Raw genomic sequence first — 21673 nt, 5'->3', positions numbered from 1 at the left:
TGTCTGCTGTCCTCTTCGTGCAATTTTTTACCAGGCTGTGCCAGTCACCGATCTGGCGGCATTAAGGAGACAATTACGGCTATCTTTCACGATAATCATACCAGTGCTCTTCCCGTTCTCTCCCCCCCCCCCCCTCGCGTTGCTCAGGCAGGGGCAGCCGTGATTGATTTGGGCAATTTGTTCTGCTGATTACGAGCGGCGTGGAAGCGTGGCATCAGCGCCTCGCACGCTCCTCCGTTCTCCACCTCGCACACGCGCACAAATCCCCTCCGCTTTCAGCTTCATTTCAAGCTCCCGTCTCTCTGAAAGCTGTACAGGGAAAAAAAACCCGTATAGAGCTGATAAATGTTGGACAACATAACCCCCAAGCTCGCACAGGGAGGCGCACTCTTTGCAGAAGAAGGCACTTTTGAGAGTGCCTGTGTTGTTTTTCCTTCATGTACATGTATGTCTGTCTAACTTGTTGTCTTTTTACCCAGCCCTCCATGCCTCGGCCATCTTTTGGGATGAGTCTCAGTCTGGTAAAACTGGCCCATGTTTCTACCTTCCCTTCCCTTTGCTTCTTCATTCCTTCCTTCCTTCCTTCTCTCATGTCTCACAGTCCACCTCCTCCACCACCACAACCTCCACCCAAAACTCCAGACCCTCTTCAAACCCCCCACGCAATCGCAACAAACTCACTAACCTCCCCTCGTCAAACACACACAAACACACAATCCATCACTAACCCCGAAAACTGGCACTACCCCGAAACACGAGCACATCGGGAACCGCGTGATCGACGAAGGTTTGAGCGTTGCTGTTTCTGTGTCACATCCTCTTTCCTCGCCTCCTCTCCTTCCAGCCACCATGAAGTTCAGCGGTTTCCTGCACTTGGACCAAGTGGAGGGCCAGGAGATTTTCTACACCCGCGAGATGGAGGACCCCAAGTCGGAGCTGTTCGGAGAGACGGCCCGCAGCATAGAGAGTGCTGTAAGTGCATTCAAGTGGCCTTAGTGATATTTGTTGGCTACATCTGCATCTAAAGACGTTGTTTTTCCCAAATCAACTTGCATTTCATTGTTAAAGTGAGACTCTGACTTGATTTAATACGCTGAGAGGGTTTACTTGGTCTGGCGTGACCAGTAGCTTATGGAGGCTAATGTTAACACACTTAAGCACGTCACATGACCAGTTAATGTCCTGGTCCCATTTCGCTTGCTTTCAGCCAAGATCCCGTAGTGACGATGTCTTTAAAGCGGCACTCATCAAAGCTTTTGCACTTTAACGATGGATCGAATGACGACGTAAAGTGAAAGGTGTCTCTTGAGGAGCCAACAGAGAACACAGATCTCCGCCAGTTCCACTGAGTCATTTTAGCCTCTTTTAGTTTGTTTAGATTGTTCAATTAACAGCGCCTGGAAAGCAACTGACCCAAGTGACGATTGCCACTTCTGCACACAGTGGAGACCGTTCAGCAAACGTTACGTAGTCTAGCTTTCAATCTTGCATTTTTCCCGGGAATCTTCACGGCGAGAGTGGAGTGACAAGCCTCTGGAACAGCATTCAAAGCGAGACACTAAAGCCTTCCACCTGGAGCCAGACTAATCAAACGTTGAGCTCCGGCAGGCAGGCAGGTTTCATTGCAAGGTGTTAGAGACTTGACACCCCCGAAGCTGCTGAGTAATATTCTGTCACACTGAGCTGGAGTGCTTTCTCTGGAGATCTGATAGAAAAATAACAATGATAAAAAAATATATATATATATATTATTGTAGCATATACATCATATCAGCGGGAGACAACATAGCCTGGCTGATATTTGATTTTTAATAAAAGGGGAGTATTGGCAAACTGAATATAGTGTTTGAATTCCATCTTCTTTTACCCAGTTATCCTAGCAAAACAAGACTCTTCACCGGATAGTGTGTGTGTGTGTGTGTGTGTGTGTGCTCGTTACACTCCAAGCCTGGGCGCCTCTGAAACCTGGTGTGCCACTTGATATTAGCCAGCCCCCTCTTCATCTTGCAACACTCACTTTATCACACACACACACACACACACAGAATCAAGCCGCAGCACATTTCTGTAGCAACCGGTTACGATTGGTAAATAAATGAATGAGAGCGAGCAGGAGCTTTCCCTCTGTTTGTCCATCGTTCACATTGCTAAGCCGGCTTTGGAGGATTTTTATTTTTGACCCGTCTAATTTGCTTTTACACCTCAGCCCACAAATTGGAGTGATTGAGTTCATGAAGGGAATAATCTGAATCCTCAGGATGAACTGAGTGTGCTGAATCAACAGTGGCACGGACCGAATCAGCAGCTCCTTGCATTGGCGCTCGCTTCTCTAGTGTCTGACTGTACGATGTCTTAGTCGGGGGAAAAACATAGAAACAATGTAGACGTAACGTTAGCATCACCTAACAGAAAATGGACGAACCGTGACTACATTAATCTGTGAACTGAAACTCGAATGAGCAAGATGATCACTCCCACCGCAACTCACAAGAGCTCCAGCAGAATACGCCTCTTTCGTACAATCATCACAGAATGGGAGGGAGACGGGGCGCGTGGAGGAGCGCTGGGTTGAAACAACGGAAACAAATCCACTCAGAGGACGCTCCGGTAAAGTGGGTTAGCAGGCCCCGCCCGCGGCTCCCGGGATCTCAACCAGCAGCCGAAATGAGGACGAGGATTTTCCTCCTGTTTCATGTTCCCGAGTGTGTGGATGTGATTAATCCAGCAGCACCGTGACACTGACTGTATGTGTAACTGGCATTAAAATGGTTCAATTTCAAGATATAATAATAATTCACTGGCTAACTTCAGTCTAGCTGCTGAAAAACACATTGGGGGGGGGGGGTTCGCTTGGTTACCAGAAGCGAAACTAATCAGGAGCGCATGTCAGGGTTGCACGACATTTATCTTAGCTCCTCCCGAAAACTTGTCTCTATAATGAATGCCACGGCTGCAGCTAAATGTCAATTTGTGCACCCACACCCGATAGGTTTCTTCTCTGCACCCCAATTTGAGCGGCGGTCTTTCTTCCTTGGAGACAGAGTACAGTCTTCTGGAAATGGACTCGCTGCTATGATAGTGAGGAGCTCATTACCAGCCTCATTTATCATCTCTTCTCTCTGCCCGTTCTCTCCTCCCTCTCTCTCTCCCTCCTTCAGCTCAATGAGTTGTTCAGGAAGTCGGAGGCGCACAAAGACTTTATGAGTGTTCGTGTCCGGAACCTGGCTCCCAGCAACTCCATCCTGGCCTTTGTGGAGGCCCACTTCAAACCAGGTGAGAGATCTCTGAAGAGGGAGCAGAAGATTTGAAAAACTGAAAAATGATGAAGTACAGTTGCCAATAGAGAGCTATATGCGGTTCAGTTATGGTTTGTTCCCCTTTTGTCTTATAGCAAGTCAGATAACTACAAAGACGTCTGACTGGATTTAAATGAAATGGGGATGAAAGTTAGCCCACCGGCCAAGGAATACCTAATTATTATTTTTTATGCTGAATTAGCCACCATTTCACCATTTCTTAAGCACTTTACATTTCCACTGGTGACTCCTGGACTGTAAGGCGGAGAGGCAAAATTAGTTCTACTGGATTCCTTGCACCAGCACCTCATGTTTTATTACTCCTCCTATACATATAACTACGTGCACTCTAAATTTAGAGAATCACGGTTTTAGATCCTTTTTTTTTTCTAATATTCCGTACAGTTCTCGTGTTCCCCAAAACAATTGCAATCATATTGTACCTGCACATCACCACCCTGAGTGCTGCTGCTAGAATTGATTGGCAGGTGTTTTAATACAGTGACAAACACTGGAAAACAATTAATAAGCAGTTAGTCCTTTCTTTAATCTGTTAAAGGTTTGTTTACATCACTAATGTTTTATTCACAAGCTTATACTATCAAAAAGAACAAATGAATCCACTAAGAACATGCAGATTTCTCATTAGTAGTTTTTGTGTGTGGATTCAGTTCAAACTGATATGGTTGAAGCCTCAACTGGGTCTCAAAGCTCCTTTTGTACCCAACAGAACTCCACCCTCCCCACTCTGTCCCGCTTTTTTTAATTTTACAACCGGCGTTTAGTGTCCTTCATAACCTTCATGCAGGGCAACGCTGAGCGGCGCTCCTCCATGGCCTGTAAAGAGAACATCTGCAGCGAACGTTATGAGAGCAATTCATCTGGAAAAAAGCGGCGCGGGTGGGGGGGGACAAGTGGTCCCTGAGGGTCCTCCACCTGTCACACACAGGGCTTTCTGATGTAGACATTGCTCCGCCGAAGCGGCACAGTCCCGTGTTTGCTTTGGAGTGCTCCCCGGGGGCCGTGTCCTGAATGGTCGTGCCTCTTGTTTATTGTAGATACGAGATACACGGTGGAGGACATCGAAGGAGCCCTGCTGAAACAGCTGAAGGCCTCTAAAGAGACCAGCATCGCCGTGAAGAAGCCGGAGGACGAGAATATTCGCTTCACCAATTATGGTAATACAGTATGGGTTTTAACAGGAGTGTGTGTGGATGAATAAAATGAAAAGGGGGTTTTAAGTTGTTCATGAGGTGATTTATCAAAGGTTTCACGGGTGTTGAACAGGACAATCTCAGGACTGCAGGCTCAACACACTAACTTCTTTTACTTTGTCTAGAGTTAGAGTTATTTATTTTGCACAATTCAAACAATAAAATCTAAAATAATCAAACATAACAAATAAATGAATCACAGTGCAGGAAGAGACAGAAAGCCAACTTGGCTTATTTGAAGCCTCCACCTATATAATATTAAAATTGTACAAAATGACAAAGAAAAAATAAAATATGCAGAAGACATTACATTAATGTCTAATTTCTATTGTTCTCCGTTGACAGGCCTCGCCTCTATCCCCTTCTTCACCACCACCACTACGGCGGCATTCACCACAGCGGCTCCCACCACCACCACGTCCAGCACCACCACCACGACTACCAGGCCTCCGCCGACCTCCCCGTACATCACCCGTCGCCCGCCAGGCACTACCCGCAGGCCTTACAATGGCAGGCGTACCACCACCACCTCCGCGCCGGTCACCACGGCACTGCCAACCACCACCACCACCACGGCGGCGGCCATCACCACGACCGCGCCGCATCCGGCAACCACCGCGGCTCATGTCAGGGGCAGGCTTCACCACAAGCTGCAGAAGCCCTGCAGCTCCCACCCGTGCCTCCACGGGGGCACCTGCGAGGACGACGGCAACGACTTCAGCTGCAAGTGCCCCGCTGGCCGAGGAGGCTCCGTGTGTGAGAAGGGTGAGTGTTGCTTCTTTGTCTTCACACATTAGGAGGCATTTCATCTCTCATATATTGTTATTACTCTCAACTGCTTCAAGGTTCGAGCTTATTTCAAACGCATCTTAGAAAATGAGCTGGATCAGACTTTCCTTGTACTGTAATTGTATGCACTACAGAAATATGAAACCACCAAAGGCTGACTTTTACAGTGATTTTGCAACAACTAAGAGGGTTTTAGGCACTCCCTTTCCATTGTGCCAATCATGCCTTTTAGCTGTTCTGTAAGTGCTTTAATATATTCATGAAGTAGCATGAAACACAACGTTATGACTTAAAAAAATATATCAAATATAAAAGGAATGTTTCATTTCATGAAACTTTTCTCGTAAAGAAGAAAAAGACACATTTCCTCTGTTCGGCCGTAGTTTTGTGTAATTGTAGCTTCACAAAGTGGCTGCAAAGTGACACCTTAAGTAGCCGTGTGAGTAATGACTTTCTGCTAGTGCTGGAATATGTAAATGCTGTTATATCATCACGGATGATTTATTGGGTCGTTTAAAGCGCAACAAGACAACAGCAATCAGAGCTCAGCGCAGAGGAGTGTCTACTAGATGTTTTCACAAAAAAAAAGTTGAGAACAAAGAAGTTTCGGTGCGATTGAGTCAGACACAACACGAAGCCTCAAGCTCATCTCAAGTGATTCCGACAGGTTCGACGCCGTGGAAGTGAGCAACCGCTGAGCCGCTCACCAAAGGCAACACGCAATCCAATCAGCGTCACGGAGAAAATCATGAATCAGGGAGAAGCACAACTCTTTTGTCCCTCCCCCCCGTCCTTTACCCTTCTTTGGGATTTTTCTGGGGGGACGAGGAGCAACCTCACGCAGCTGCAGCCTAAGATAATTGACAGTAATTGCTTCGATGGGGATTAGCTGGTGAGAATCAGTGTGTGTCTTCGAGTGGCTAAATTAAGTCACGCACAACACACGCTCACGCATGGAAACTGCGCGGCGGCCTCCCCCAGATCAATCGAGTCATTAGAAACGAAGGAGCTCATCAGCTGCCATTCTCCTCAGAGAGACGGACAGAAAAGGAGCCCGGGGGGAGAAAATGGATGATCATGATCATAATTGCAGAAAAAAACAAAGGTTTCCTCTGTCTGTGTGTGTGCATGAGTGCTTGAATGTGTGTGAACAAATCAGCTCCTCCTCCTCTTTCTCAACCTTCTCCTTTTGATAAGCCGAACAAGCGTTTTCGAGAAAAACATCATTCCTGAAATAAACTGACAGAGAGGCTTATTTCTCCGCCATCAAGAGCCAGCAGCACACCCCCACCTCGCCGCTCACGCTTAATTATGCACATTAAACGCCTATTACCAATATAGGCAATATAGGAATAGGAATATAGATGAAGCCAATCGTGTAGTAATGACAGGATTGGCTTGTTGTCTTCATTCCTCCACAGTGATCAGATACTTCATCCCGTCATTTGGGGGCCAGTCGTACTTGGCTTTCCCAACCATGAGTGCCTATCACACGGTCCGCATCGCCATGGAGTTCAGAGCGTCCGAGATGACCGGCCTCCTGCTCTACAACGGCCAGACGGGCAAGAAGGACTTCATCTCCCTGGCTCTGGTCAACGGCAAGGTGGAGCTCAGGTGAGCACTGTGAGAGAGAGTGTGTGTGTGTGTGTGTGTGGGGGGGGGGGGGGGCGGGTCAGCGAACCTCGTCAGCTGTTGATTCCGCTGCTTTCGTTCCATCAGAATTTGACGAAAACTTAAATGATCCCCGTGGGCGATAACGGGGTCATCAGCTGAGAGAGGAGCGCAGATAAGAATAAAACAAATAGAGAACGCTGAAGATAATGAGGCAAATAATTACAGCAAGTAAACATGTTGAAAACACCACCGGCAGGAACATTTTTTTTTTTAAATAGACACAGAAGCTTCTTGACAGATTTGCAGACTACGAAGGCAGAAATGTGTTCAAACTTGCAAAGGAGCTGTTCTCATGATCACATTTACAGATGGTGGGCACATATGCACGGAAATATGTGCAGGATGTCATCATTTGGCATTTCATTTGTATTTTTAATCACATACATAGAGATTTAAGGTATGTCTTTACAGATGGAGGCAATGACTTACAGACATGTCTAGAAAAGATTCACCATCTGAGATTTACTGTAATTTATGCTGACTAAGTATATACACTACAATTACAACATCTGAAGTGACATTAGGCTATCAAAGGAAATAAATCAATGAGCAGGACTTCTTTTTGCAGGATATGTGATGAATTACCTTACGTTGGATCCCATGCATCCCATAATGCACCTCTGTAGTGTATTATACGCTGTCTGCCTGGAAAACAGCCTCATTATTCAATATCCATATCCTCAGTTTCAGACTTGCAGACAGAAAACCAGTGTCCTTGTGACTAGTTCATTGTCTTTGGCAGGTTGTATTGATGTCGCGCCCCTTTAGGACCTTGGCGTAACGGGATTTGAACAATATGCATCTAGTAGTAGACGGACATGAGATCTGTTTAAATTGGACTATTTTCCTGCCAGAAACCTGCAGAAGCGTATTCATCTTTTCCCCGCAGTGGAATTGTATCCACAACAAAAACAATCATTCGGGGTGAGCAGGCAGCATCTTCAGGAGAGACGTGAATGGACTCATTAGAGATTCTGCACCGCGTCTGTTTTGGACCTATTTCAAATAACACAACCTGGCCAGGTTAGATTTCTCCATTCAGAGGATCAATCAACAGCAAACCAAAGGAGATCATGAGTCACTTGTGCTTTGAAAAAGAGCCCCGCCTCAATTCCAGAAATACAGCTGTGAGATTACCACCCACAGCTCTGCAGATCCAAGACGTGGGGAGAAGAACTAATTATTTGTGGCAGATAATTGCTCTCAGGTTGTGCTAATGCTACCATATGTGTGGGAGCACATACACGACGGCTCTTCTTCTGTGATGATACGGCCTTTTTCTCAGCGAAACCTCATTAGATAAAAGGTTGTCATTGTGTGAAGATGCTTTTTCAAAATGAGTGACTGCCTCATTCCAGTCACATATTTCTGAATCCCTAATGGGAAGTCCTGTACCTTCTTTCTTCCATCTCTTTTTGTCTAGTTGAACAGTGTGAGCAGATTTCTGCTAGTCATTCGGCGCTGCTCGATAGAGAACAAAAATATCGTGTGGAAAACAACCTCCTTAAGTGCTGTGAGCTGAAATGAAGTGCACAACAGGTATAAAGTGGTTGCTGGAAAAAAAAGGTTGGACTGAACGAACATGCTTTGTATCTCCTCTTCTCAGGTTCAACACGGGTTCGGGCACAGGCACAGTGGTCAGCAAAGTACAAATCAATCAGGGCCGCTGGCATCAGCTGGTGGTGACTCGCAACCGGCGCAACGGCATGCTGAGCGTGGACAACGAGCCGCACAACGAGGGCGAGAGTCCACGAGGCACGGACGGCCTCAACCTCGACACCGACCTGTTCATTGGCGGGGTGACCGAGGACATAAAGCAGGAGTAAGGCCTTCCGTCTACAGTTACACAGTGTGTGTGATGACATGCAGGGCAGGGAAGTCCATTAGCTGTGGCTTCTCTTCAATGAAACCTTTTAATCTCCAGCCTTTCATTTTGAATCCAGTACTTTAATCCAGCTTTTTGTCTATTTTGCTGACCGCTTCCGACTCTCTATGGATTTAGATTGACCATCAAGGGAGCCCTGGTAAACAATATGAATATGCAATAATAATTAGTAAGAATATGCTATTCCCAGTACCAAGTAGTATTGAATATCTTCAGTCAAACGATACCTGATGTCATCCTTTCTAAAGTATCAAATGAAGTACTCTACAGGTAACAGTGTCCCTTTAAGGGCGCTGGTATTGGCACTGGTATCGTAATGATTGAAATGATCGCCAGCCTAATAGCATCTCCTTTACCCTAAGCTCGTTTTTATTAAGTGACCATCAGAAGTGTAATAATTGCAGCTGTCGGCTGTGTCAAACTTTGCATTCACTCCCTTTTTTTTTGTTGTCTTCAGTGTGAGGGAAAGGACAGCGGTGGCCACGGGTCTAGTGGGCTGCATCCGCCTGCTGGATGTCAACAACCGGATGCTCAACCTGCAGGAGAGCGGGGGCGACAGCATGTACGGCAGCGGCGTTGGCGAATGCGGCAACAACCCCTGTCAGCCAAACCCCTGCAAGAACAACGCCGCGTGCCAGGTCAAGGAGGCGGAGATGTTCCACTGCAAGTGCAGCAAAGGATTCTGGGGTAAGGTTGCCAACAAAAAGTCGAGGCTTCAGTACCGCAGCGGTGCAGGTCAGCAGAGTTCCTGAGGGTCGTACTGGGATATTTGGACAGCCATGTAGTTTTGAGAGGTTTATTCCAATCTACGTACAAAATATGACAATTCTAATGTGAAGCCTTGTTAAAAAGATGTTTATATCTCTACTCTGCCTTCTCTCCTGGCAGTCACTGTGATCATGACTTACTCACACATCCTAAGTAAGCTTGACAGCCTAATTTGACAGTGAAATTCATGCCCCCAGCAGCAGCCCTGGAAGTCATTTTGTAAACACCATCAAATCTGTGTGTCCGACACAGAAACGAGAGATTAAATGTTGATGCGGCGCAGGAAACATTAAAAACTTCTGCAAAATGCTCAGTGATTGGCCTTTGGCCTGTCTCTACTTTCACATCCCTTCCTCCTTTTCTTTTTTTTTTCTCCATCCCTCCAGCTGATGCCAACTAACAAGCAACTCAGAGAGAATCTAGCTTCTGTAAGAGCAGACAGCTTACTGTAGAAAGTTTTGCCCCAGAAACAAATTAATTGTTAACTTAAATTAAAAGTTAACTTTTATGCTTGAATAGCAAACGCTTTTTTACTCACACGGGGGCCACCTGGTGGTTAGGGAAACGACCTCCCAGCCAAGTTTTAGGAGGCGTTTTAAATGAATTAGTGGCTGGATAAAGGATCACATTATGTAATCATTGCCTTTTATACAAGAGGTGTTTTTATGTTTTGCTGCTATTGAGCAGCCTGGGAGGACGTCACGATAACCCTCTGCACCAGAGAAGCTTTGCTGTGATCAAATTTGTGTTGGCAACACGGCGTAGAATGAATGGCGATCATGAGAATTGGACCGTCGCCTGCGGACTCACATTCAAGTTAAGTTTATCATCATGTCAGTTGAGAAAGTGGCCAAGATTGTGGATCTCACGGTGAGGGACAGATCACAGGGGGGCCAGAAGAGAGAATAAATGGAGTGGTGAGTTTTGTAGTTAGGGGGAGGACAGTCGGGGGGGGGGGGGGGACTCAAATAGTGAGTGAGGAAAAAAACGGGGGGAGCCCTGTGAGCTCAGCGGGGATGGGGTTCATTAAAGCGCTCTCCTCACCACAGGCTCCGACTACTAAAGTAATGACGGTTGAATTCAGAAGGGCTGTGGTAGAGGGCAAAACCATCATCCACCAGACGCCGGCGAGCTGTTTAATCTGGACGTGTAATATTTCCAAATCCTATTAGAAAATGACCTCCATTACAGAGGAAATCCTCATACCCCTTTGTTTTGGTCTCACCCTCCTCTCAGATGGAAGAAAAGGGAGATTGGTTTAAAACGTTGGGTTTTTTTTTTCTCACAGTGGATTTGTGTGTATGTGTGTGTGTGTGTGTCTGTTTAGGTCCAACTTGTGCTGACGTCCATGACCCATGCGAGCCCAACAGGTGCCATCCATCCTCCCAGTGCCAGGCGCTGCCCGAGGGAGGCTACAAATGCGAGTGTCCCATGGGGCGTGAAGGGAAGCACTGCGAGAAAGGTAATGTGACTAAATGTCCCGGTGTAACTCCATTACTTCCCGCCTCAGTTGTTCTCTCCGGTTCTTGTCAAGGAGCACCTCTGCTTTGTTCCAGACTCAGCTCATCCTCCTCGATTTTTGCCCCCTTTTTTACCTTTATTTTTTTCCGCCCTGTGGCATTTCCATCCAATCCGAATCGACCAGCGAGATGAAACGTAAAAAGAAGTGGGGGGGGGGGGGGGGGGGGTTGAGCCTTCAGTCTAGGGTGGGATGGGAGGGTTGGTGGGTTGCAGAACCGAGGTAGATGATTGGCCCGACGGGCCTTTCACCACATCGGCTCGGCTACGCTTGTTAGTGGGGAAGCGACAGCGAAGCCTCCCTCCCTCCCCGCCTATCCGCCCACAGGTGTTGTGTTCAAACGTGTTTGTTGATACTTAGCTCCACATGGCAGAACCGGGCCGCGGTTGGGGAAAAGACCAGAGCACGGCTCAGCTGCTTTTGAAGTTCATCATTAGCATATATGGCGGTGTCGCATTCTCAAGTCTACCCATGATTTTTTTTTTTTGTTTTTTTTTTAACGCTCCCTTGCTTTGTAGATGTCGTCATGAATGTTTGCAGAAGTCTGTGACTGAAAGCCGATACGCTCTGCACACGCACATTGCGAACAAAAGAGAAACACGCAGCCTCGCACCCCCTTTGGGAATTCAGAAAAACCAGATGGGAGCAGCCTCCTTCCAAGACCCGAGTCCCAGTTAGCAGGTGATTCAAATAAATTGAGGTGAACCAAAATCAATGCCGTGTGAGCGAGAGCGTCTCCCGTTCCAAAAAGGCTATTTTTTCCCAGTGGAATCAATGAGATGACTAATCGCATCAGTCCTCCCTGCCCGCGGTGATTAATGGGAGCGTCACTCAGCCAGAGTGTCAGCCCCAGACAGGAGCTCGGAGATAAGGAGGACGTACCCTCTGAGGGCTGCACTGGGAACAGTTGAAGAGGCGGGTATCTCACAGCCCACTCATCGGATGCTTGAAGGTGAATTGGCCGTAATATTAAGTGTGTGAGCGCACTTTCAGTTGAGCTATGGTTTCCATTTCAATCCTGCCGGGGTTCGTCAGTGCATCTCGCTGCTGTAATATTCACCATCAAGGACTTTTCTCAAGGGTGCTCCGATAGCATTGAATGCCCTTTTTTTTTGCTCGGTGCTTTTACCCTGCTTTTACCCTGTGTAAATCATTACAATTTAGTGATGGAAGCAGGATCACTCGGACTGATGGGGGGCGGGGACTTTGAATTTCAACATGGTTTACATTTAGCTCCTTAGCTGCAATAAGCTAGGGACCAGCTTTAACACACAAAAACACACCTACTTCAGGACACACACTTCCACAAGCTCTCTCTCTCTCTCTCTCGCTCGCTCGCTCGCTCTCTCGCTCGCTCTCTCAAACACACACACACACACGTGTCAAGGGTTAATTGCTTTCTGCCATTTTCATGAATTATACCTTCATCTTTGTAATCTGACGCTTTGGCAATTCTTGGCATGTGCTTGTAATTTTCATTCTTTCATGCCAATAAAGCGTATTGAATTGAGAGTGATTCACTCTGCAAGACATGATGTAGGAGAGCTGATTGATTGGGGGCGGGACCAGGAGCTTTGATTGCTTTAACTGGCAGAATGTGCATTTTCACTGCTTTGTTCTGGGCTTTTCTGATTATTGTTTTTGATGGGTTTTATCGCAAGTACTAATTAGGCAGCAATTGTCAAATATAAACAAAATGACATCAGCACCTACGGTCAACCTGATTTATTGCTGCTGCATTTTAGCAAAGGAAAACTGCGAAAACTTTTCTTGACTCCCCGTGCGTGTTGTTTTTTTTGTGTGGTGGCTCGATTCCATCCGATGCCTGGACCTCTGGTAACTTATTGATCGTGGCGCTTTGGCTTTGAACACAGGGTGAAATAACAGAGCAAAGAACTCACCACACTGCTCTATAGGAAACGACATCATGAGCAGCTCTGTTACTCTAATAGAGTTCAGTTTACTGCGTGAATCCTTGCTGCGTATGCAAGACTATTTTTCCCCACTCCTCCATGGTGCGTGCCATCATCGTTAGCAGTCTTCTGCACAATAGCTAATTAGCTTTCTCAGCTCCGTCTGCCTTCCCCATCCTCACTCGGCTCAGCTAATCCCAGCCAATTACGAATTAAAGCTTTCTTGCCGGCTACACAGATATGTGTTTGTTTGTGTTTATGTGTTCGAGAGCGTCTAGTGCTGGTAGTCTTTGCATCATGAATACATACCCCCGGGTGACACTTGAATGATTTTTAATGTCAAGCCACTTGTTGGAAGGATGGCACGGTGCCTGTCCTAATCAGTCCAGACAGCCAGACGTAGACCCATCGCAAAGACACAAATCTGTAAAAAGACCTGCCAAAACACAATGGCTGCATTATTTCATGGGTCCCGGCTGTGGTGTTAAACTCTACATGTCTCCAACGGTTCGTTGTCATACTGTGGCGGGCTGTGTAATCAGTCAGACGTAAGGGTTTTTGTTTGAATTTTCTGTCAAGAGAAAGTGTTAATCCCAAAGGCTATGAAAACACAAATCCATCCCTGTCCCTGAAAGATGCACCGACTATCCCTGAATTTCAATTCTGTCAGCGACCAAAAAGCGGGACCTGAGGATGAATATGTTCTCTTTGTTGTTTTTCCCCCAGTGGCTGAGAGGAGCGGGGCTTACATGCCACTGTTCAACGGAGACTCTTACCTGGAGCTGAAGGGGCTCCATCTCTACGGGCAAGATCTGCGGTAAGTCCCACGTCTCACATTGTAACACGCACAGTCAAGACTTGCATGCATTACCAAACACGGGATAGTTTTCAAAGACTAAGCTTGTTCTGGGCCTAAGGCAGGAGCTGCTTTCTGTAGGCCTGGACTCAAATAGCACGTCACTTAATCACGTAGAATGTATACAGTAGTATCTCTAACTCATTTCCATATGAACAGAGTACCAGTGCACCAAAATCCAGCAGTCACCAGGTGTAGTAGTGTAACTCTGTGTTTGCTTGTGCTGTTGCTGCAGTCAAAAGGTCAGCATGACGGTGATTCTCATGGCCAATGACTCCAACGGTTTGATCTTCTACAACGGCCAAAAATCGGACGGGAAAGGAGACTTCATCTCTCTGTCCCTCAACGATGGCATCCTGGAGTTCCGCTACGACCTGGGGAAGGGACCCGCTACCATCAGGTCAGCATCGCCTCAGAGCCTTAAGAGGCTCTAGCTCGCACAACTCGGGAAAAATAAACACATGAAATCGATTTTAAACAGAAAATAAGAACACGGCGGGACAAAGATATTTGGGGTGCGATAATCCTATGAAATGACATGTGAACATGCTAACAGATGACTCACCCGGGTGTCTGTGTGTGTGTGTGTGTGTGTGTGTAATCCAGGAGTAAGGAAGTGATCCGGCTGAACGTGTGGAACACCATCAACCTGGAGCGCTCCAACCGCAAAGGAGAGATCATGGTGAACAAGAAGGACGCTGTCCGAGGGGAGGCGCCGGTAAGAAAGAGCAAGCTCACAAGCTCCTGCTGCTGGTTATCTTGGGCCTATTCTCTGCTCAGCCTTGCTTGTGGCGTACAAACTGCATTTGTTGCATCATCTGCGTGCTCTGGTCACGTCATCGCCACAACCTCTGGCTTCGGTGCTCCTTTTTGTTTTTTGTTTTTGGTGGTTTAACTTGCCGCTTCGGGCCCAGTTGAATCAGCAAACTTTCCTTCCTTGCGAAGGTTTTTTCACGCCGTTTCCCACCATGCGGTTCTGCTGGCTTGATTTGCTGAAAATGTGCTGCTATTCCCCCCCCCCCCCCCCCCCCCCGACATCCGTCAAGGTAAGAGGGAGAGATCCAGATGTCGAGGGCCAGTTTGACAAGCTGTCCTTATTTTGGACATCCTGGAAGTCCACACAAAGAAAATTATAACAATCTCTCTGCTTCTCAGCTTGCTGACGCACTGGAGAGATAAAACTTGGTGTTGCATGTACAAAGCGAAAGCAGCTTTTACTGCTGGTACACAGTTCATTTTATGAATTCAGCCTTTGAGGTGGTGCCTTGGGGAGCCGGAGGCAGATAAAGGAGATACAGTAGCGAGGAGAGGAGAGCGTAATGAAACTCTTCAGCCCCGCGCCTAGACCAATAAAGCAGGTACATGCTTCCAAATGAAGGCGATCTAATTGTTTGATTCGCCCGTAAGTCATCCAATTATATTAAACAGTGTAATTTGTGATCATAAACGTGCACTCTGTCAACGCATCTTACTATAAGAGGCAACGCTCTCCCCCGTCTGTTCTCCCTCTCACTGCTCTGTCCTTCCCCCGGCCTCGTCTGTATGGTAATTGTGTTTTACTCCAGCAACAGAGGCGTCAGAAAATCGTATTAAAAAAAGAGAGCAAGGGAAAAGTGATGTTGGGGGGGGGGGGGGGGGGGGACTAGCTCAAGAGATGGGCTGAGACTAGTTATGGAGCTCAATGCAGAGATCCCTTCCAGCGTGGCTCTCAGCTACTGCTGTCCTACTCCTGCTTCAAGGACTATGAGGAGGGGGGGGGTGTTAGGGTACGCTTTGCTTAGAGAAGCCTACATCATATCAAAGGTGGTCACACACAGGCACATGTATGGATACATATTGCATGCTGGCAGTGTTCATCATATCAAAGACGGCTCGCCTGCAAATATGATGAGGCGCATACTTTCAAAGGCACATAGGTGGAGGAATGAGAATCGACTGCACCTCTCCTTCAATGGCAGCACTCTGTAAATGAGGTCGGGTGAAGTGGCGCCACTCACAGTCTCTCATCCGCGACGTGTTTTTTCCTTCCTCTTTTTCATCTTTTCTTGATGGCACCATCTGCTTCGTGCACGGCCTTCCTAGACTCGCCGTCTTATTTGTAGTCACTGTTAGAGCGTAAACTCACACTTTTTATTTGCGGTACGTAGCGCCAGGGTGCATGTGCAATGTGTCTTCACATGTCTTGCTTAATCACACTTGTCTGTGCTACGCTGCAGCTACGTGTAATGCTCTCACAGATGTGGCCTGTGTGTGTGTGTGTGTGTGTGTGTGTGTGTTTTGTGGGCCTTTGCACTTGCTCGCTCTGCTGTAGCTCTGCATGCCTCTCTGTGCACAGATACCTACTAGTCTTCCCCTAATAACTCTCTTCCTCCCTATTTTCTTTCCTTCTCTATGATGTGCTGTCTGGAAATAAGAAATCACGCAAGGTAATGAGACAAGTCCCAGTCACACCGTAGCCCATGTTTCATTTGAGTCCCACACTTTGTCCTCTCACCCCCATCTCTCCATGCAACAACAGCCCAGGGGGAAAAAAGAAGGTACTTCTGCAGAGCTGCAGGCAGCTTTAAAGGTGCCAGTTCTGTTAGAAAAGCTTTGCCATTTCATAAAGCCCACACACACACACACACACACACACACACACACACACACACACACAGCGCCGAAGTAGAGATGCTCTTAAAGAACGCGGTTTGGCTTTCACCTCGGTCCATCTGCTGTGGGGGTGGCAGGGGGTGAGAAGGTGGGCGGGAAGAAGGGAAAGAAGACTGCCATCTCCGTGACGGCCATTGTTTTTAGAAACAAAGAACCGGCTTCATTAGTTTGCCGTGGGCGGGGATATCACGCCATTGCCGCGTGGCCGTCCAACAAAGTGAGAGGAAAAAAAGACGGTGAAGGCGAGCGAAGGGGAGAAAGATACACCGTGGGAGACGGCGAGGTGCCAAGCCGAGCTGTTCTTTTGCCGTCTGCTCTCACTTCTTCTGCGAACAGGAACAGTCCCTCCATAATATCATGAAGTCGCTCACTCTCTCTCACTCTCTCACTCTCTCTCTCACTCTCTCACTCACTCACTCGCCCATAACAACACAAGCACCACTCACTGTGCGACAGTCCCTCCATGGAACCAGCTGTCCTCGTTCACCAGGTGCAGTCTATTACCTGTGTGAGACGAAGCAGAACATCTCATTGCATGTAATCTCACGTTAAAGTCCTGGAGAAGTAACTTTACGTAGGTAGCGTGTGCTCTAGCACATTACAAAGGTGTAACATCTCTCACAAGCTCACCAGGGACCATGTTCCGCATGCATCTGTAACGTTTACCTGCAGAGCAGTGAGGCCTGCACAGAGAGCCTGGGGCGGCCGACTCTTGCCCCGCAATCAACTACAACTTTTTTCGGCTGAGCCCGAAAGGCGGCAGCCACGTCCGCTGGGTCCATGCGGCTTTGGCCGAGGTCCCCGCCACATCTCTGTTGGAAGCGGCTCAAGGTGCAGTGACACAGCCCCGGGCTTCAGCCAAGCACTGCTGCCTCCTGCATTCCAAATCCCATCCTAAATAACAGCCGAGCCCGGTGCCAGCCTGCCTTCACAAAGCCGGTTTATTTGGCCCCTTCCATCATTTTTCCAGCAATTAACTCCGCTTTAGCCCTCTGGCAATTACTGCGCTACATAAAATAAAGATCGTTAATTCCTTCCTTCTGAAGTGGGCCGCCTCTTCCTTTGCGAAAAATGGGAGAAGCGGCACCTTGCTAATGCAAAGCAATTGTCCCAAAGGTTCGGTGGACGGAATCGAATTTCATAGCCGTCTGCAGCGCAAATGAATTGCAATTAATGCGTCGCCACACTCAAGCGTTTGAAAGGTCGGTGCTTATGATCAGCCATTCATTAGAGATGTCTGTTCAGAAGCATCCATATCTCAGGTCCAGCCCGCTGCTGCTTTACCTTTGTAGTGTCGTTTTGTGTCTCTCAGATCGAGGATAATTGAGCACTCTCTCTGAGAGACATTGAAATCAATTACGTTGTAATGTATCAAGTGTATTGACATGGAAGGAAGGCGAGGAAGTGCAGTTAAAGTGTCTACAATATGGATAACTCCTTCTTTTTTTTTTTTAATGGGACGATCTATATGACTGCGACACGTCTGCAAATGTGTCTTATGAATCTCACTCTTTATGTCTCGACTAAAGGGATACAACTTATTTCACGCTCCCCGGACACAAACACATTGCTCCTGAATAGAAGAACCCCTGAGAGGAATCTGAGACGGGGTACGGAAGACGTTCAATTGGGCGTTTTTAAAGATGTGTGTGGCTTGTATCTCCCCTCCTGAGTTTGCACAGCACTACCTCACCATACCTCTTTGTGTCCTGTCTCATCAGAACCTGCACGTAGATCTTAACCTGAAAGAGTCTCTTTTTGTTGGCGGAGCTCCCGATTACAGCCGACTAGCACGAGTGGCTGCACTCACGGATGGCTTCAAGGGAACAATCCAAGAGGTAAATGTGCCACTATTTCTTGAAGGAGAATTGTGTAATTTGCTGTGCTCGTGGATTCTACTGGTGTACATGTGTTGTTTTAATGACTCCGGGCCCTTGTGCCCTCAGTAGCGGCTATTAGCTGTCCAGCTGTCGTTAAGTACAGTACTACAGACCCCCATTTAGTCATTACAAGCTCACACTGTGACGGGCAGTGGCTCTGCTCATTAGGATTAGCATGCACTAATAATAGAATGCACATTTTGAAGTCCCCCCGCTTTCACTATTCTCAGATCTTTCCATGACAGCCTTCCAATTTTTTCTTTTTTTTCCCTCCACTTTTCAGTAAAAAGCTCATCTCTGAGTGCCAAAAATAACCCAGCAGCACAAAGGCAGGATGTTACTGTTTGTGCAAACTTGTCATTAGTTCTCCTCTGCAAACTTTCCCTTGACAGTTTCGAGCAAATCAAAAGCTAAATGTGGCATTTTGTCTTCCTCGGCATGTAGGGAACAGTTAATTACAAGGGAAGACGGTTTAGCGTGTGTGTTGTATCAACACCTGATTTCTGAGACACTTTACCTGTGTGGAAACAGGTCACGTGTCCAACAACATCTGTGTATAAAGTATGCCTGGTGATAATTAGGTTTGATGATGATTCAGTGGAAAAACACAATGCACCATATCTTGATTCTTTCCGTTGGACAACAACCGGCAGAGGTAAGAAATGATCATCTTCAAGTGTGAGAAAAAATGAATCTGATAAATTTGACAACAAAGGCAATGAAAGCGAGATAAGAGATTAAAAAAAGCAAGACAAGAATAATGAGGCAACCCTCCAAAGAAAGGTCAAAAACAATTAATATCAAGAGTATTGCATAAACACAGGTCTTTGATTCATGAGATTATACTGATTACACCATCATGTAAGCTTTACCGGAGTATGTAATTACTTTATATTATATACAGTATGTCATGTATTAAAGGCCCTGAAGACGTATATTCTCAACCGCGTTCTTACCATGGATGAGGAAGCAGAGGGCACACCGACATGAACCTGCAAGTTTCTGCTCACGTTTGAACCGTGTTTGAGTGTTTGGCAGCTTATAAATCTGCATTTCTATTTTTGTCTCTGCTTTTCTCACGAATTTGAGCTGCGCAGGGCTCAGATGGAAAAAGTGATTTAAAAAGAACATTTGAATCAAAATGTGAGAATTGCTCTCATTGAGAAGCCGCTGTCAATCCAGCCTGATCAACCCACCCCCACACAGTCCCGATATAACCCGAGGGTGCTTTTATTCAACCTTTAACTTGAATTGTTGCTGTATTTATTTGATAGAACCAGGTTCTCTGGGTGTTTAAAGTGGTACTTCATTAAATTAGTTTTCTGCTTTCTTAAAGTTGGGGCACTTCCAAGAGACAAATTAAAACAATGTCAAAAATGCCGTCCTTTCGTCCTTCGTATGGTTTACTTCACACCTGACCTGTTTGGCTATTTATGCAAATCAACACGAACGTCAACGTGGATATTTTCCCTATTATTGGGTCAAAAGCTGTTAAAACTGATGTGCTTGTATTGAAATCCGTGTACTTTGTCAGTGCGCTGAGTCCGTTAAAAGGTGTGTGATAGCGACCCCACAGTAATACACCCTGAATCATACTGAACAATGATCCTCATGCGTGTGTCCGAAGTGGCTTCCGTACAGTCCTGTCTCCACCTGTTAGCCATTATTCATCGTAACATACGGATTGTTTGCAGTCTGAGAGCCTTAGCTGAATGCAGGGAGACAGTCCGTGTAGAGAGCAAAGGAGGCGGAACGGATTGGCCAAAATGCAATCTTGGAACCCGCCGGCTATCATCTGGCGATGATTTCGCTTTTTATGGGTTTTTAAATGAACTCGTAAACTGGCTACTGAAACAATTCGGTCGAACACGTCGCGGTCGAAACTCCAGCTCCAGTCCCGCATCTCAAGTTGCTAAGCGGACTGTAAACAAGGAGCAGCTCACGGAGAGGGCAGTCTTGGCCCGGATATCTGCTGGCTTCACCGACGCCCCAGAAATGTGGCCCCTTGCCCCCCAGAGGCTTATCCATCGTCGGATGGGTTCTGAGATCGCAATCACCAAAACTGTCCAATCAACCTGTGAATAACTTCATGTTTAATCCTCCTGGTTTGTTTGTAAAAGGTCAGTGTGAACCGGAGCCAGGCCTGAACTAAAATGTACCACAGAAAGCACCTTTAAGAGGTTTGGATACGACATGTCCTAAGCTCCCAATTTAATTGTTTTTGTGAGACCCTTGCTGCCTAATTAATGCCCCCGTCTTTCAAACTCCTCAGTGCCTCAAGTTTGTAACGCAGGCCTTGTTGTATGTATGTGTAGCCTCATTATCAGCTGACCTTTAAACCAAAGTATGTGGAAAGTCATCGGCATGCCCCTTTAACCCTGCGTTTCCTCCATCCCAGATCATTCTGATGGGTACCCCCATCCTCAGAGAGGAGCACGCCCTGCGCTCCAGCAACGTAGCCATGTTCCAGGACCACCCGTGTTCCCAGGAGCCCTGCCACAACGGAGGCCTCTGCAAACCCATGCTGGACACCTACGAGTGCCTCTGCCTCAATGGTTTCAGAGGGGAGCGCTGTCAGAACAGTGAGTATCTCAGGTCGTTCTTGGGATCGTCGATCCCGACAGCCATATTACATTTGTCTTTATCCTTCTTCAAGTCAAAGAGCCACAGACGATCTTGATGCCAAAGCACAGTTTGTTATTGCAATGAATACTTATAACTGTTTCCTCCGCCATCTTTTTTCGGTCTTACTCTAGAGCAGCGGTTCCCAAACTTTTTAGGCCGCGCACCCCCTTCTACATCCCGACTGGGTTCGCGCACCCCCCCCCCCCCCCCCCCCCCCCTTAATAAAAAAAAAAAAAAAAAGAAGCAACAGAGCCTTTTAAGCCTTCATAGCCGCATAAGAATCGGACCAATGAGAGAACAGTTTGCTCGCGCGTGGCGTTTGTTTACAAGATTTAGTCCGCTGTTAAATGTTGCAGTGTGAACACAAACCGAACAAAGGGGAAACTGCAACAAAGCAAACGAACTGAAGGTGTGAAAACGCCCTGAAACACTGCAGCAAAGTTTCAATAACTTTCAGTGACACAAGGCGTCACTTTTAAAGAGCAATACGGATGCGAGCACACACGCACAGGCTCAGAGGCAGATTATCACATTTAATTTACAATTCATGAGCGACTAATGTAGCCAGGATGTCTTCGGACAAAGCATCGATGCGGCGCGAC

At 46.9% G+C, this 21673-nt stretch overlaps 1 protein-coding gene across 5 annotated transcripts in view; it reads left to right on the top strand.

Annotated features, from left to right (window-relative positions):
* Positions 1 to 21673, top strand: part of agrn (agrin) — a gene marked incomplete at its 5' end in the record, with an annotated part of 228243 nt that overhangs the window by 194355 nt on the left and 12215 nt on the right. For all 5 annotated transcript variants that reach the window (XM_079273779.1, XM_079273781.1, XM_079273778.1 and 2 more), the window contains 13 exons: positions 845 to 972; positions 3159 to 3273; positions 4355 to 4474; positions 4856 to 5275; positions 6721 to 6913; positions 8580 to 8795; positions 9316 to 9545; positions 10954 to 11088; positions 13785 to 13875; positions 14150 to 14314; positions 14521 to 14632; positions 18288 to 18404; positions 20845 to 21028. In XM_079273779.1, the coding sequence (XP_079129905.1) occupies positions 845 to 972; positions 3159 to 3273; positions 4355 to 4474; positions 4856 to 5275; positions 6721 to 6913; positions 8580 to 8795; positions 9316 to 9545; positions 10954 to 11088; positions 13785 to 13875; positions 14150 to 14314; positions 14521 to 14632; positions 18288 to 18404; positions 20845 to 21028 (2226 nt within the window). The remainder of the gene's footprint in view (positions 1 to 844; positions 973 to 3158; positions 3274 to 4354; positions 4475 to 4855; positions 5276 to 6720; positions 6914 to 8579; positions 8796 to 9315; positions 9546 to 10953; positions 11089 to 13784; positions 13876 to 14149; positions 14315 to 14520; positions 14633 to 18287; positions 18405 to 20844; positions 21029 to 21673) is intronic.

The sequence above is a fragment of the Melanostigma gelatinosum genome (assembly GCF_949748355.1).
Source record: "Melanostigma gelatinosum genome assembly, chromosome: 8".
In the NCBI taxonomy this organism is placed as follows: domain Eukaryota; kingdom Metazoa; phylum Chordata; class Actinopteri; order Perciformes; family Zoarcidae; genus Melanostigma; species Melanostigma gelatinosum.
This window is presented reverse-complemented; position numbering and strand designations above follow the sequence as displayed.